Source organism: Dermacentor silvarum, chromosome 8 (genome assembly GCF_013339745.2).
Source record: "Dermacentor silvarum isolate Dsil-2018 chromosome 8, BIME_Dsil_1.4, whole genome shotgun sequence".
Classification (NCBI taxonomy): domain Eukaryota; kingdom Metazoa; phylum Arthropoda; class Arachnida; order Ixodida; family Ixodidae; genus Dermacentor; species Dermacentor silvarum.
The window spans coordinates 116,629,254-116,645,034 of record NC_051161.1 but is presented as its reverse complement, the minus strand read 5'-3'; the positions used below and the strand labels follow the sequence as shown (position 1 = coordinate 116,645,034).

At 47.9% G+C, this 15,781-nt stretch overlaps 1 protein-coding gene across 1 annotated transcript in view; it reads left to right on the top strand.

Annotated features, from left to right (window-relative positions):
• LOC119461635 (pancreatic triacylglycerol lipase-like) overlaps positions 1-15,781 on the top strand; it is a 64,478-nt gene that overhangs the window by 47,914 nt on the left and 783 nt on the right. Inside the window, exons 9-11 of the mRNA XM_037723000.2 lie at positions 1,238-1,576; positions 4,399-4,521; positions 14,320-15,781. The exon at positions 14,320-15,781 is cut by the window's right edge and continues 783 nt beyond it. Of these exons, the coding sequence (XP_037578928.1) occupies positions 1,238-1,511 (274 nt within the window). The 3' untranslated portion in view covers positions 1,512-1,576; positions 4,399-4,521; positions 14,320-15,781. The remainder of the gene's footprint in view (positions 1-1,237; positions 1,577-4,398; positions 4,522-14,319) is intronic.

Genomic DNA, 15,781 nt, shown 5'->3' with positions numbered 1-15,781 from the left:
ATCCCAATTGCACTATAGCACCGTCTGGCAGCACCGAACGTGCATGAACTCGAATCCCAGGAAACGGCACCCCCTTAGAAACGGAAGCGGATACTGATAGCCTATGTTTTGTTTACTGCAAGCACTGAAAGTGATTGCAGAAGCGGGAAATACGTTATGGCCGCCATGCTTCGTTTCATTTTCGCATAAGCGTCTCGGTAGTCTGCCGCTGCTCTTTACTGCGCAACTGAAGGGACAAAAACCCGAGTTCAGCGGCGACGCCCCTGTTTCGCAATTGAGCGCTGGAGCGTGCGGAGAAAAACGAAAATAACGTTAGCTGTTGGTGGGAGGAGCTTTTCAAATAGAAATTTCGAGTTAAAGTGTGCGCGGAGAACGTATTTTTTGTGTGTATAGCCAATATGTTTATATACAAAAAAACTAGACTCCCGGTGCCCCAAATAGGCTCTCGGTGCCCTCTACTATAAGTTACAATGACAAAGTGAAAATAGTCGGTAGACTGTGTCTGGCCCCTTTAAGCTTTAAGCCAGAAGGCGAGGGGGGGTATGACTGTTACGTGGATTAAAGGGGCCCTGAACCACCTCTCGGGCTTGGTGAAATAACATGGTCGCATACGCTGCTGTGAACATCTCAGCCAAGTTTTGCATTCGTACGCGGTGTGTGAAGCTCGCAAGCGGACCACGAGGTCACCCTTCTCTCAACCGCTCTTTTTTCAACCGAAGCCATGTTCCTCACTCTCTTCTGGATGCTTTATTTCTTAGTAAAGCGGATTCCCATACGCGACTCCTATTGGTAGTTGCGGTCCGTACGCAGCGTAGATACCGCGGCGGCCGCGGGCTGCCGCCACGCGTCCGCTCGGTAAGCGCATTGCGGCTCGCTGAGGACAACCACGTTTGGCTTACGTTTAGCGCGTCGTAGGCATCGTAGGCACTAAAATCGGAAGTCGTGGCGTCTACGTTAACATTAAAAATGAAATTTTAACTGCGCCGCAGAATCTAGGCTACAGAATCTGCCACATATATGGGTGGAAATTCGTATTTTGAGCATATTCAACAAATCCGCAACAGTAGGAGCCCCCACGAATGTGAGCCAATAGAATTGTCTTGTCAGAATCCTACACCTTTAGTCGAGGGCATCAGCATTTGTGGCGTACCCAAATAAGTCCACCAAAACACATTTCAGGCAGAATCTACGCTTCCTATAGCAATATGCCGGTACCAGAGGCGTTGATTACTTCCAGGGTCTCGTACTGCGGCCTGCGGACGCGACTATTGGATGGGCGGCCTCTCAAGCTCCGAGTGCGACCAGAGGATTGCCAACCCTCGTCACCACAGCGAGTGGCCCGCCTGGTGTGGCAGGTGCTCAGCGACCCCGTAGCCGGCAGCCAGCCGAGGCCTCCCCGGCTCGTCTGGACGCTGAGGCTGGAAGACGCCGACATTGCGTCAGCAGTGGTCGCTGCGACGCCGCTCGAACCCCGCCCGCCAGCGGTTCTTGCACCGGCCAGAAACCGGTAGACCCCAGCAAAGCGTCAGATTTCAAGTCACGGTTGTTTGCCAAAGGAGGCTGGAATATAACCGCGGTACGTGAAGGCGTGTGTAGCAATAATATTGTTTTAGCGTGTTGTTATGTTTGAGCGAGATAGAGAGAGAGACAAGCTTTATTTTTTCAGACGGGTAATTATCCAAGCTGTCGTGGCTGATAAGACGTTAGGTGTTCGTTTGAGGTTGGGAAATTCTCCCCATGTGGCGAATGTGCTGCAAGTGTCTCGCAAGCGTGAGGGGGAGGTGTTTGGCGGAAGTAGTCGAGATTGCCGATATGTGGGCAATGTATGGAAACAGAAGGGAGAGAATCAAACAATACGGTGACGATTTAGCGTGAGACCTGTGGAATATGTGTGGCTTACCTCCGCACGCCTGGCAGTGCGGGTGATTGTGGCTGTGCTCTATAAGGTGTTCTGTTGCATCATCATTGGTCAATGTGAGCTTGTAGGCTAGGCCGAACAGTGAAGCGTCATGGAAATTAATGTCCTACTCACCTTCCAGTCCAGCACTCTTCCTGTTACTTTGTGTGTTTCTGCCTCATCGCTTTTTTTTTCTGATTTCCTTGGTGATTTTCCGCTACGTCATTCAGATATTTACTGGCACCAACCTACGGAATCGCAGAGGATGTGGTTAAATATCTCAAGCACATTAAAGCCACGAGACAATGAAGCCAAGGAAAAAGCATCGGCGACATTAGGTGTGGTTGAAATTGAAATGTAGAAAATGATGAAGAAAAGTGAATGAAAAGCTAACTTGTCACCGGCGGGAGCCAAACCCACAACCTCCACATTACGCGTGCGTTGCACTACGTGATTTTAGTCCGTTGCACTACGTGGTAGTGCAACCTAGTGGAACGGTTATATGGTTATGATTAAATAAATCAAGCCCCTCGGTTCCCCTTCTTCTAACGTTCAAATATCTCAAGGTAACTTTGAGCACGGCATGGAGAACGCTATATTCAATTCCCACGGCGCGTCACTGATCCGCTACCGAAAAATTTGTTCCGAGTCCTCAAAAATTTGAGTGACACGCGGAGGAACTGCAATCCGCTCTTGTGCGTCAAAAATATCCTCCACAAGTAGTCGACAATGCAATTGAACGCACCCGCAACTCAGATCAACCACATGTAACGGGAGCAATGGCGAACAAAACCAATACCCAACAGTTTCCGAACTTGGTCCTCAGATACACTACCGGTGCTCCACGGGTGAACGCCATTTTCGACCGCCATTTTATCATCAAACAGAGCAGCCGACGTGCTACTATCTTCCAGTGGCTGCCTCATAAAGTTAATAGAAGATACAAAAATCTTAGGTATTTGTTAGTCAGGGCGAGGACACAGAAGCCCAACGTGACCGAGGGTTGTCAACCGTATGGAAAACATCGCTGCAAGGTTGGTCGTCACATGACAACAACCGACACAGCTGAGTCACCGAATTCGTACATGAAATTAACGACAATCTATATTGTGATTCCAATAACGCCGTGTACAAAATTTGATGCGAGATGTGCAATCAGGAATATATCGGACATGCAGAGACTCATTTCACCTGTGTTTCAACAACCACCGCCTGCATGTGAAAAGTCTCTCGAATTTACCCGTCTTCACGTACATCCGACTGCGCGGTCACTGCTTTGAACGCGTGAGCATCGTGCTCACGCAACCTGGTTTCCAACACAGGCGCGAAGAGAGTTTATTTTCATCTATAAATTTGAACGGACGCTTAAGGAATCAATGAGAGTCCGGGGCGGCTGACGTGCCTCCAGTGAGAGAGGTGAGCGCCGATTCATGCTCTGGCTTCGAAAATTGAAACGCTGGACGCCGCTGGCTGTTTCCTCCACCTGCGCCTCAAGGGGCGATCGGAACACTAATAAATCCAGTTTCCTTCGTCCAGTCACTCAAGTAGGCATTCTGAGTGACGTATTGCCCCTGCTAGGAATCCGCGCGCTCTGACGTGGTGTCAAATATCCGATAAACGATAGATAGCAGCCCTCACATCGAGACTCGCTTACTAGGTTCCCTAAAGCTGTAAGCCCAAGGACGTACTCGTTTTGCAACCCCCGTATATATTTTTTTCCGAACCTCAGCTTGCTCACAAATATCACCCGACCGGGCCGTGCCTTGTATGTGGTCCTTGTTACACTATGGTCCTTTCCACAAGTTTCTGACTTGCCGTCTCGCTTCGGCGGCCCTTCTTCATTGTGCCCCTCAACACCGTATTCAACTTGCCCTCTCGCCCGCTGCAACGGCGACACGTTCACTGGTGCAGCGCAACGACCCTTTTCTCCTCCTCTGCCTTGTGTCAACGGGAACCTAGCTGCGGCTACTCTCCGCCCCTCTGCCCATTTCCGACTTATTCCTTTTATTATTATTTCTTCTTATTATAATTTTATCTCTCTTTTCTTTCTCCCATTCTCTTCCTTGCCCTACAAACATGGGAATCCACCTTCCTCTTGCTCTGCATCGTTGTCAATGAGGCTGCTGTAAATCTGTCAAAGCGTTTAGAAGCCGTCAATCACTGTAACTATACTGTCTCTCTCGGTTCAAAGTCTGACTTGTATCTTTTTAAAGAACGACCAAGCACGGGGGCTGTCTGCTATTTTCACTAGCAGTGCCGAAGTGCCACTATTTGTAAACCCTGATGAAGACCGGTCCACAAACAAACCAGTTTTAAAATGCGGCCTAAAGACCGCATTCACCGCAAGCTGCCTCCACGTCGCGCTCTCCTGTTGACTTGACAATGGTTTGATTGAGGCACGAGGCACTTAGCAGTAACGTTAGCATGGTGAAACTATAACTTCTACAAATAGGTACAGAGTACACAAACCGTGAAAAAATTATTTCTTACCGTTTTTTCAGCATGCTGACCTTTCCGAGAAGCGAGCAGAATTTCGAAAAAAAAAAGACGTCTGCTGGTGATGTGTGCATAGTAAACGTCATGAAATTTCCGCAGACGCTGAAGCCGTAGACGAAACTTTTCAGGTTAGTCCACTGTTTACTTTCAAGCCTGTTCTATATAGTTTTTTATTTGAAAATGCTGCAGGCCAACTTGGCCCAAGCAGGAGGGGCAGATACATGATAATAAACACAGTGATAGATAGGTACATACAACGGTGCAATAGGCGAGTAATTGACAACAATACGCTATAAATACAACACATGAAGGAATGGATAAAAACTACAATGAATGCCTAATAATTGAGTACGCACTATTATTTAGTTAATAATATAGTTCTTCGAAGCTTTGCTTGTGCATCGAAGTAAGCAATCCCAAAAATTTTAAAGAGCGGCCTACCACGCCTAATTGCACCTCTCGACACTTGTCAGTCTGGTGCTAACGGGTGGCTGATTAAAGCCCGTTTCACATGGTACGATTTCGCAGTGCGTTTTTCGCAGCTACGATTTCCGTAGATGCGAAATTCGCTATCCCGTTTCACATGGATCTACGGCAGCTGCGTTTTTCGCATACTCGTTAAGCATTCTGACTGGCGATGACGTATGAGCGAGCCGCCTCCTATTGGTCTTCTGTTTCCACCGCCACAGTTGCTACCACCGCATCTGCGTTTTCGAACATTGAAATATCGCACGCACGAAGGGTCCGGCGGCCTATTTCCCGCAGCTGCGAATTCGCAGACAAAAACGCACCATGTGAAACAGGCTTTACACCAATGAAAATAATATCGCGATGTTATCAGACTCGCGTATTATTGACACAGGGTACCATGCCAAAAGTGTAAACATTTTGCGAAAACAAAACTCCCGACAGCCGAATGAAAGCACTACAGATAAAAGGCTAACCTTGAAGTACCTATGACAACATTCAGTGCCAAGGGGGCTTAATTACTCAAAAGCGTGCACTACACCATGTGTGTCTTTCTATCTTTGATGTTGGTGATGCTCAGCATGATTTCAGACATCGCATTTAACGTGTTCGATGTTGGTTAAGATGTTTAATTGAACGTAAACGAGCAAGAATAAGTTGCGCGCGCGCGTGTGTGTGTGTGTGTGGGGGGGGGGGGGGGGTGCGTCTGTTGGGAAGATTCGACTTCCCTTGATCTGACCGAAAGGGGTTGGTTTATTCGCCCTGAAAGCAAAGGGCAATGTTTCCTGTCTAACTTCACTGCCAAACAGCAGCATCGATACGGTACTATAACGTCACTAACCTAAAGGAATTTTCGAACGTTTAAGTCGATATAATCATAACTCCTATAGACTCCAACTCTTACATTTCTTTGAAATGCAATGTCATTCTCGTTTACTGGTAAAATAGTCCCGAGAAAGATGCTGCACGAATCTCACATAATCATGAGGAGCTGGGAAACATGATTTTACGGAAGACTATCATGGAAGACGTCCCAACGGCACTCGAAGCTCGTCTTTTGTTTTACGCTAATTGCCCAAGAGAACTCCAACAACGGTAAGACTCGGCGTTTATGGTTATTAGCGAATTACAAACCCAAGCCTGAGTAAGACACTAATTTATTGACCCTTTATAGCTGTCCGATTATTGACCCTTTAGGCGTGTCTCACTGAATCATAGGTTCGCCCAGCCCCACATCCTGATTCTCTACCGAGATGGCCACAGAAGCACGCGCACTTTTTTCGCGCTATCATCAACTATTTCTTTGAGACGATTTGCGCGGGCGCCGCTATACATAGCACCGATTCACTTTATAAAGCGTAATCACGTGTTTACATTAGGCCACAGACACAGGAATGGAACGCGCGAACAATATCTTCCGTGTGCGTCATGTCGCAATTTTACAAATTGCTTGTAGAAGCGAGAGCGCACGAGTTCCCGCGTGCTTTGTAAGCCCATGCTGCCCTCGTGGTAGCTCGCGCTTTGAGGCTTTAAGATTCATTGCACCCCCAGCTTTGGGGATCAGCTCAGCAGTTTGCACCCGTAGAAGCATTTTTCATGTACATTTGCAGTGCTGCTATGTAGGGTGTTCCACGTAACTTGAGCCAAACTATAAAAATATGCAAATCCATGTAACTGGGCAGGACCAAGGTAATGTTGTTTGCAGTCGCTTACAGATACTCAGATAATTTCGTTACATTGCGCCTAATTACAAATATAGTCTTAATTATCAATCAAATTCAGCTTCTGAAATATAATTGATAAAAAGTGTCAATGAAAAGATTGTAGAACAACATAAAAAATTCCCGATACAGCTTTCTGTTGCTCAATGCGTGCAACATAAATGTGTTTTTCCGAGCATGAAAGAAGCCATCGAATACACGCAATGTTGCCGCGCGACTGGCCGCTCGAAGCACTTTGCGTGTGTTGGCGGCCTTCTTTCACGAGGTGGTCAAACCACGACAAAATTGTCGCGTGTCGTAAATGCCGCCAACCAATGTCTTCAGTGTGACGGGACGGATGGACAAGGTAAACCGAACGTTGAACGGCTAACTACGGTCACATTAAAATTAGCATCAGCTTCTGGCCAAATGGCGGTGACCATAAAGTTCCATAAAGCCATAAATTTGCAAATAAAACGTTTAGTCTACTGAGACATGGGAGTCCGAAAAAAAAACTGTTTCCGTTTATTTCAAATTCCAAAATATACATTGCTGTACCCTACAAGCGCACCAAACAAGCAAGAAATGCCTGCCCCCCCCCCCCCCCCCCCCCGCGTATTTAACCATGAACCCTAAAACCAATAATCTCCGCTAGTTGGTTAGCACAATCATTTGAAGAAACAGCTGGATAGCAGAAATAACGTCGTTGTCTTCATTGCGGGATAATACCGTTGTCGCAGCAACTCGGTTCCGAGCCCGAAGAATCCCTGTAGGCTGCTGTCCTTTGCCTTTTTTTAATTCTGTGATGCAGAGAGGGTCTGACACTAAGCGTGTTTTCAAGTCATTCAAACACTTGCACGTATCACGGATAGCGACGGCGGATGAAAGCGGTGGAATTCTGTGCCCGTGTACGATTATGCCGGCGTCTGAATTGTGTGCCAGCACTATAGAAGAGTTGCAGTAGTTCGATTTTTTTCTACAACGTTGTTCTAGTGTGCTCTAGATCATGATCCATCGAACTTTTTATTTCACCTAGACAGCTGGTTATAATAGACCTTTAAGGCCTTGCCGTAGTCACTAAACCCTCGACAGTGCCGTCAATACTACAGTAAGTACTTTGACTACGCGAAGTGGCAAAAAACATTCCACAGAGGTACTGTAGTCACGTTCTTGGTAACTGAGGTACCAAATTTGTCCTATTATTCCCTGGGATCAAGTTTCATCAAAAAAGCAGCGTAGTTTCCCGATTCCGAGAAACTATTGCTTGCAAATCTTGATAATTTCAGCTTGGAGCACTGACACCCATTATGTGACGTGGTCTAGACAGTGTGTAATGATGACAGATGATTTGACACGGATGTCACTGCTGCTTTCATCCCAACGGAAGTGAGCGACTTTTCTATGCATGGTGGTGGTTTCGTTTTACCTAATGAACGAAATGGGGCGCATCCTGAACAAAGAAGTGGTACTCTTATTCAAAATCTAGAAGGACAATGGTCTTGCCTTTCTGAACAATGACTTCTGGCTACCGCAATTATTTTGCGTGTTTGATCATAAAACAATCAACATTCAAATGCTGACTTACTTTCTATTTATTTACACGGGAGTTTGACGTGGCTAAATAAAGGGGCACACGGAAGTCTTAAGCTTTTCTGCAATGTTCTCCCGAGAAAAGCACTGCCAGTACATAATGTATTCATCACGCCAAGGCTACTATTGCAGTGAAAGTTCTCTGATAGTCAGAGGAACTGTATGGATGGAGTTGGTACCAAATTTCACTTTTTTCTAGTCTAAAGAAAACATTACTCAGGTGAAAATACCTGGAAGTAGTTTATAGGTGTCATTACATGAAATACGCAACTATTCATATTACGGGGAAAAGAAGCAAGAAATATATTTACACTGTATTTACAAGAATGGCAGCGGCTGACAAGATCATAGTTGTTGTTGTTGTTGTTGCCTCTAGCTGGCGAAGTCCAGAGCGTCGTCTTCTTCGAGTCATTTTAAAACGTCTTTTTCATCGCTCTGTCACATGACCCCCGGCGGCTGAAGCACCGACCCGGTGCTGGTTATGAGGCGGTTGAATGATGCGGCTTAAGACGCGCGGCGTGGACTACATCAGAACGAGGCTGAGCCACGGTGGGGTCAAGAGGGGCGATTTCATAAGTGACGTCGGTTACTTGACGCAGGACGCGGCAAGGGCCAGAGTAGCGTGAAAGCAACTTATCCGAGAGGACAACGCGTCGCGACGGAGACCAAAGGAGAACCAGTGCGCCCGGTGTGTAGTGGGCGTCACGATGGCGGGTGTCATATAAGCGCCGCTGATTTTCCTGCGAGTCCACAAGTCGACGTCGGGCAATATGGCGTGCCTCTTGTGCCTGGAGTATGGCGTCGCGGGCGTACTCTGATGTGAAATGCAGGCTGTCAGGCAAAAGGGTGTCGAAAGGTAGCGTAGGGTCGCGGCCAAACAAGAGGGAGAATGGAGAGAAGCCTGCGGTATCGTGGCGAGAAGAATTATAGGCAAAGGTAACGAATGGTATTGCGACGTCCCAGTCGCGATGGTCAGTGGAGACATGCATGGACAGCATGTCAGTGAGGGTTCGATTGAGACGCTCAGTTGGACCATTCGTTTGTGGATGGTAAGCAGTAGCAAGTTTGTGTTTAGTCGCGCACGAGTGTAGAATGTCATTAACAACTTTAGAAAGAAAGTAGCGGCCTCGGTCGGTGAGGAGCTGTCGAGGGGCACCGTGGTGAAGGATGGCGTTTTCTAGTAAGAAATCGGCGACATCGGTTGCACAGCTTATCGGAAGAGCCCGCGTGATTGCGTATCGGGTGGCGTAGTCTGTTGCTACAGCAATCCACCTATTTCCCGAAACAGACGTAGGAAAGGGGCATACATCATCAATGCCTACACGAAAGAATGGTTCTGATGGCACGTCAAGTGGTGGAAGGTGGCCAGCAGATAGTGTGGTCGGCTTTTTGCGTCGTTGACAAAGGTCACATGCAGCGATGTAACGGCAGACGTCACGGTAAAGACCAGGTCAAAAAAAGCGCCGACGAACGCGGTCGTAAGTCCGTGACATGCCAAGGTGACCGGCACTCGGCAGATCATGAAGCTGGGCGAGAACAGTCCGGCGCAGATGCGAAGGGACAACTAAGAATCGGTCAGGGCCGTCAGGGCGCATGTTACAGCGGTACAATATGCCATCGTGTAGTTCAAACATTTGAAGGGAAGGGTCGGGTGTCGTTGATGTCAGCCGGTGAATAAAGTCTTTTAAGAAGTCGTCCCGGCATTGTTCCGCTGCAATATCGTGAAAAGCACTCAAAGAGAGAACGGTGACAGGAATGTCGGCCATAGAAACGTCAGGTGGGTCGACAGGTTGCCGCAACAAGCAGTCCGCATCTTGGTGTAACCGGCCGGTCTTGTATACAATTGAGTAGCTGTATTCTTGAAGGCGCAGAGCCCACCGGACAAGGCGCCCAGAACGATCTTTCAGGGAAGAAAACCAACACAGAGCGTGGTAGTCAGTGATTTTCCCACTGCCGAAACGAGAGCTAGACACTCGCGCTCAGTGATAGAATATTTGCTCTCAGCAGGGGAAAGAAGGTGGCTGACGTAAGCAATAACACGTTCTTGTCCTTGTTGTTTCGGGGCCAGGATAGCTCCAATACCGTGGCCGCTGGCATCGGTACGGACTTCTGTTGGAGCTGATGCATCAAAGTGAGCGAGAATGAGAGGGGAAGTAAGCAGCCGGATCAGCTCAGTGAAAGCACCAGCTTTCTCACTGCCTCAAATGAAGGCAGTGTCTTTCTTGAGGAGCTGAGTAAGAGAGCGTGCAACTTCCACAAAATTGCGGACAAACCAACGAAAGTAGGAGCAGAGGCCCAAGAAGCTGGGAACGTCCTTAGCGCACGTTGGCACGGGAAAGTCTTTCACTGCCCGAATTTTATCTTGATCAGGACGTACACTAGAAGAATCGACGAGATGTCCGAACACAGAAATTTCACGACGACCGAAGTGGCATTTGGACGAATTGAGTTGTAGCCTCGTCTAACGAAAAACAGATAGGGCCGTCGATAGGCGTTTGAGGTGCGTCTCAAAAGTCGGAGAAAAAACGATCACATCGTCCAAGTAGCGGAGGCAGATGGACCACTCGAAACCGTGTAGCAGGGCGTCCATCATTCGTTCAAACGTGGCCGGGGCATTACATAGCCCGAAAGGAATCACTTTGAACTGTTGAAGGCCGTCGGGAGTAATAAAAGCCGTTTTCTCACTGTCCATGTCATCGATGGAAATTTGCCAGTACCCGGAGCGAAGGTCTATAGACGAAAAATATTGTGCTCCATGGAGGCAATCCAGGGCATCGTCAATGCGTGGTAGCGGATAGACGTCCTTCTTGGTTACCTTGTTTAGGTGCCGATAATCTACGCAAAATCGCCAACTGTTGTCCTTTTACTTAACTAGTACAACGGGGGATGCCCATGGGCTGCAAGAAGGTTCAATGATGTTACGAGAAAGCATCTTATCCACTTCGTGTTGGATGATGTCTCGCACAGTAGGAGAGACGCGGTAGGGTCGCCGATGGATTGGGCTCGCATCCCCGGTGTTAATGCGATGTTTGACAACAGATGTTTGTCCGAGAGGACGGTCTCCAAGGTCGAATAAGTCCCAGTACGAGGCAAGGAGGCAACGTAGTTCATTGGCAAACTGGGGCGGAAGGTCGGGCGCAATCATTTTCATTAGAGCATTCAAGTCTGAAGGGGCAGGAGGCACAGCTCGAGTTGCACACGAGGAGTCGACAGCAGTTACACCCGAAATGTGGTAGTCTCGGGCCGGCGTGATTTGCGCAAGTGATATGCCGCGCGGGAGAACTTGTGCACAAAGTCCAAAGTTCACTAGCGGAAGACAGGACGTGTTGTCCGTAATGGTAATGACGGTGTGAGGAAATGCGACGTTATGCGAGAGCAGGACATCCGGGTTAGGGGTTACGATGTAGTCACCGTCTGGACCGGGCGGAACGGGTGAAACACCTATGTAGGTAACGGCAAGGTGAGGGAGGCGAATATGCTCTGTGGAACAGAGCCGGATCGGAGCACTATCAATCAATAGCAACACGGAGCACGATCAATAGCAACACATAGAGCGAGTTGCACAACACCAGCAGAACAGTCTATCAAGGCGGAATGGGCTGAGAGGAAGTCAACTCCCAGGATTAAGTCGTGAGGGCAGTGTTCTAGGACATTGAATAAAACAGAAGTATGATGATCGGTGACACTCACACGAGCTGGACACATGCCAATAACGGCCGGCGTTCCCCCGCCGGCGACTCAGAGCACAGGCGGCGGGGCAGCAGTGAGGACTTTCTTGAGACGATGGCGAAGCTGAGCACTCATCACAGATACGTGCGCGCCAGTGTCAATCAGAGCCGTAACGGGTACACCATCCACGTTCGCTTTGATGAGGTTCCGATGTGTCGGCAGGGTCAAAAGAGGATTTTGGCGTCGGGTCGGTATAGAAGCATCACCTCTAGACCCGTTAGTTTTCCGAAAGCGTGCGCCGGAAAGAGCTGGGAGATGGCGACCGACGCGATGGGGGCGAGCGGGAGAAGCGGCGATATGGCGAAGGAGAGCGGCTAGAGCGGGCGGGCCGAGAAGTGTCGCCAGGAGTTACTGGTTGCGTGTGCGGTGGGAAGCGAGAAGCAGCATGAGGCAGACGGTCGGATGGGAGATAGGGCCAAGGGGTCGAATTCCCCGAAGAGCGGCAGTGACGTGAAATATGACCGATGCGGCCACAAGTGAAGCATATTGGCCTGTCCTCTGGAGTGCGCCATTCAGCCGGGTTGCCATACTGCGGAGGGGCATTCACGTTTCGAGGGCGCATGGCAGAGGTGGACGAAGCGTAGTCAGGCCGGATTAATGAAGCAGACGTTTGTCAAGCCAACGTTGGCCAATTCCTGGCGTACGATGGTCTGGATCAGGGAAACGGTGGCCTGGCAATTGTCGGAGCCAAGGGTTGGGGTTGGGATAGGAGATGCGGCTTCGATTTCACGCCGGATGATGTGGACGATGTCATAAGAGCGATTGGGCCTAGGCAGACTGCGGAGGTCTTTGCAGGTGGACGTAGCAGCCGTGTTGGGGAGGCGGGGAAATGGGTGGACAATGCGGCGGCTCTTGGCTTCTTCAAATCGCCGGCATTCGGTAATGATGCCTTGTACAGTAGAAGAATTCTTAAACACAAGGAGGTGAAAGGCATCATCTGCTTTGCCCTTAATGACATGTGCGACTTTATCAGCTTCGGACATCCTCGGATCCACTTTGCAGCACAGAGTGAGGACGTCCTCAATGTATGTGAGATAGGACTCGGTGCGCGTCTTGACACGCGAAGCGATGTCTTTTTGAGCGGCGCGATGACGTCCAACAGGCTTGCCACACAAATCCTTGAGCTTCTGTTTACAAATGTCCCAGGTGGTAAGTTCCTCCTCATGAGTCTGAAACCAGACGCGGGCCGTTCCCGCGAGATAGAATATCAAATTAGCCTACATGGCGGTCTGGTTCCAGTGGTTGCTCGTGCTCACCCGCTCATAAAGTTGAAGCCAATCTTCAACATCCGTGTTGTCAGTGCCGGAAAAGGTGCCGGGCTAGCGCGGTTGTGCCAGAATGACAGTTGCCGTGGGGGCCGACGAGCCCGAAGCATCCTCTTCTTGAGCTGGCATGGTAGATGCAGCCAAGGAGTTCCCGCTGCGTAAATCCGTCTTGCGCTTGAGCCCGCAAACTCCGCCAAAAATGTTACGGGGAAAAGAAGTGAGAAATATATTTACGCTGTATTTAGAATAATGGCAGCGGCTGACAAGATCATAGTGAGCTCGCGAAGTCCAGAGCGTCGTCGTCTTCAAGTCATTTTAAAACGTATTCTTCATCGCTCTGTCACAATATATTATATAGACCAGCTCTATGCGAAATTTACAGCTGAAAATGTGAACAAATGCATTTTTTCGCAAGATCTTGATCATTCTTTCGCAACGTATCGCGGTTGTACCATGCCAAAATATCTTAGCCAATTAATTGACTATAATGTGTCAGTTATCAAAACAATTGTAATAACTTTAAAGGTTTCAAAAATTGCAGAAATGCATCAAATTAGGCTTCAAATTAGGCATCAAATTAGGCATCAAATCAAAAATAAACTTGAGGCATGGAAAGGAAAGTTCATAGTAAAGCACGATGTTTGTAAGCAAATAAGACGAGTTGTGTGGTTTCTTTGAATAACACTTCACTTATTTCGGAATTTCTTTGTAAACTTAATGTTTTGCCATAAAGGATAGAACTCAACTTTTACACAAAAATATATTGTGGGAGGGATTTTCTAATGGCATTATTAAATGCACAATATACTAAAAACCGAAGAATGAAATCGGAGAGGTTGGAGTTTGTGGCTGGTGCGTTTGTCGTGGACGGAACCAAATGTGTTTTCGAACCATATGCCACTGACTATTGGTCCACTTGTAAAGCTGTGCCAGCACCGTTCTGCACAGCACTGCACCGTACAGTACTGCATTGCTCAACAGCGAAACATCTCCGCATCGTTGCCATTTTGCTGTCCTGTTCTACCAGAATGTACCAAGTGTGAATATTTATCGTGTTAATCATTGTCATTGTATTGCAACATTTCTAGCGGGTTAATTCTTAGGTGAACTGCTTTGTGTTAAGCCTACTATATTTGGGCTTAAGAATTAAAATTATGCTTTTTTGTTAAAACAGGCATTCGGGAGGTCCTGACTGCTGACTACGCTTCGAAAACCATCCCATGGATGAACTTGACAAGTGGAACGACTGCAGTCGAAGTTTCAGCACACTAAATATTTTATTGCAAACAGGGTAGCGAATTGTCGAAGAACTGAATATTTATTTCACAGTCACTGTCACTACAACGTCTCAGCGAATGACTCCACGAAAGCCAATTTTTGCATTTGAAGTTGTTTCTAGGCTGTTTTCCATGACTCGTGTTCCTTGTTAATTGCTGACTAGCATTGAGCACTGTACGTTTCACTACTTTGTTTTATTGTATTGACACTGTACATTAGATAAAGATATACTTAGTTATTGTTGTGAGTGTGGATAGTTCACGTTTGGTGTTGTCTTGTTTCTCCGAAAAAAAAACTGAGCTTTTAATTTGTCGTCTTCTAGCAAATCCCGGCCGCGGCGGCCGCATTTCGACGGAGGCGTACTGCAAAAACGCCCGTGTGCTTGCCTTGTATTGCACGTTAAAAAACCCCAGGTTGTCAAAATTAATCCGGAGCCCCTCACTACGGCCTGCCTCATAATCAGAACTGGTTTTGGTGCGTAAAACCCAAGAAAGAAGAACAAACACATAACCTCTAGTGCACATACTCTTAATCAGCAGGTGGTCACAAGAAGGACATGACTGCCAAGGCTGCCACCACCGGCACAGAAACGTTAATGAGGTTACAAGTGTAACGACCTTGCGTTGAAGCACTCGAAGTTTTTCGTGCCGTTCGCTCGAGGAATAGTTGCTCGAGCCTGTGGAAGAGGACTAAATCCCCTGCTGTGCACCGGCCTTCATCGCTTGGTGACAAAAATAAGCGCATTACAGCATCAAGATCTCGAAGCACATACTAGGCTCATGTAATATAAAGCAATTTCATTCTTATCTTACTCCAAGCTCCTTACATCATACTTATGTACCGCCGATGGAAGCATCAGGCGGTAACCCACAGCGTTCTTTGAATAGCCCAACCAAACACTGTCCTCGTTTATAGGAGGTCACTTTTCTTTGCTTTCAAAGTCAATAGCAGTGCCTGCCTCCACACGTTTTTTGTATCGAATTGGCTGACAAAAGGCGAGAAGTGCACAGAAGTGGAGAGGGTTTCAACGTCTGTGTTTGTTCCGCTTGGTCTTGCTTAGCTTGCAGTGGCGAGCAGAAAATGGCGATGGCGTGCAGCGGGAAGGTAAAAATGACGCTAAAACGGGTCCTCAGCGAAGAACAGTTGGCTGAGCGATGTCGTACGCGTGGCTTATAGGAGCTGAATAACGTTGTACTGGTAGACAAAAATTTTTATTATACGCAAAGAAATCTATTTTAGCTTGCAGCTCCGAGTAGTCAGGGCCAGAGCGATCGGCTGGCGGCAATCTTTTGTTTCTTTTGAAACAGGGTAGTCTCCGTCTGTACTGCAAAACGTTGGGTTTTGTTCGGCATATTAAT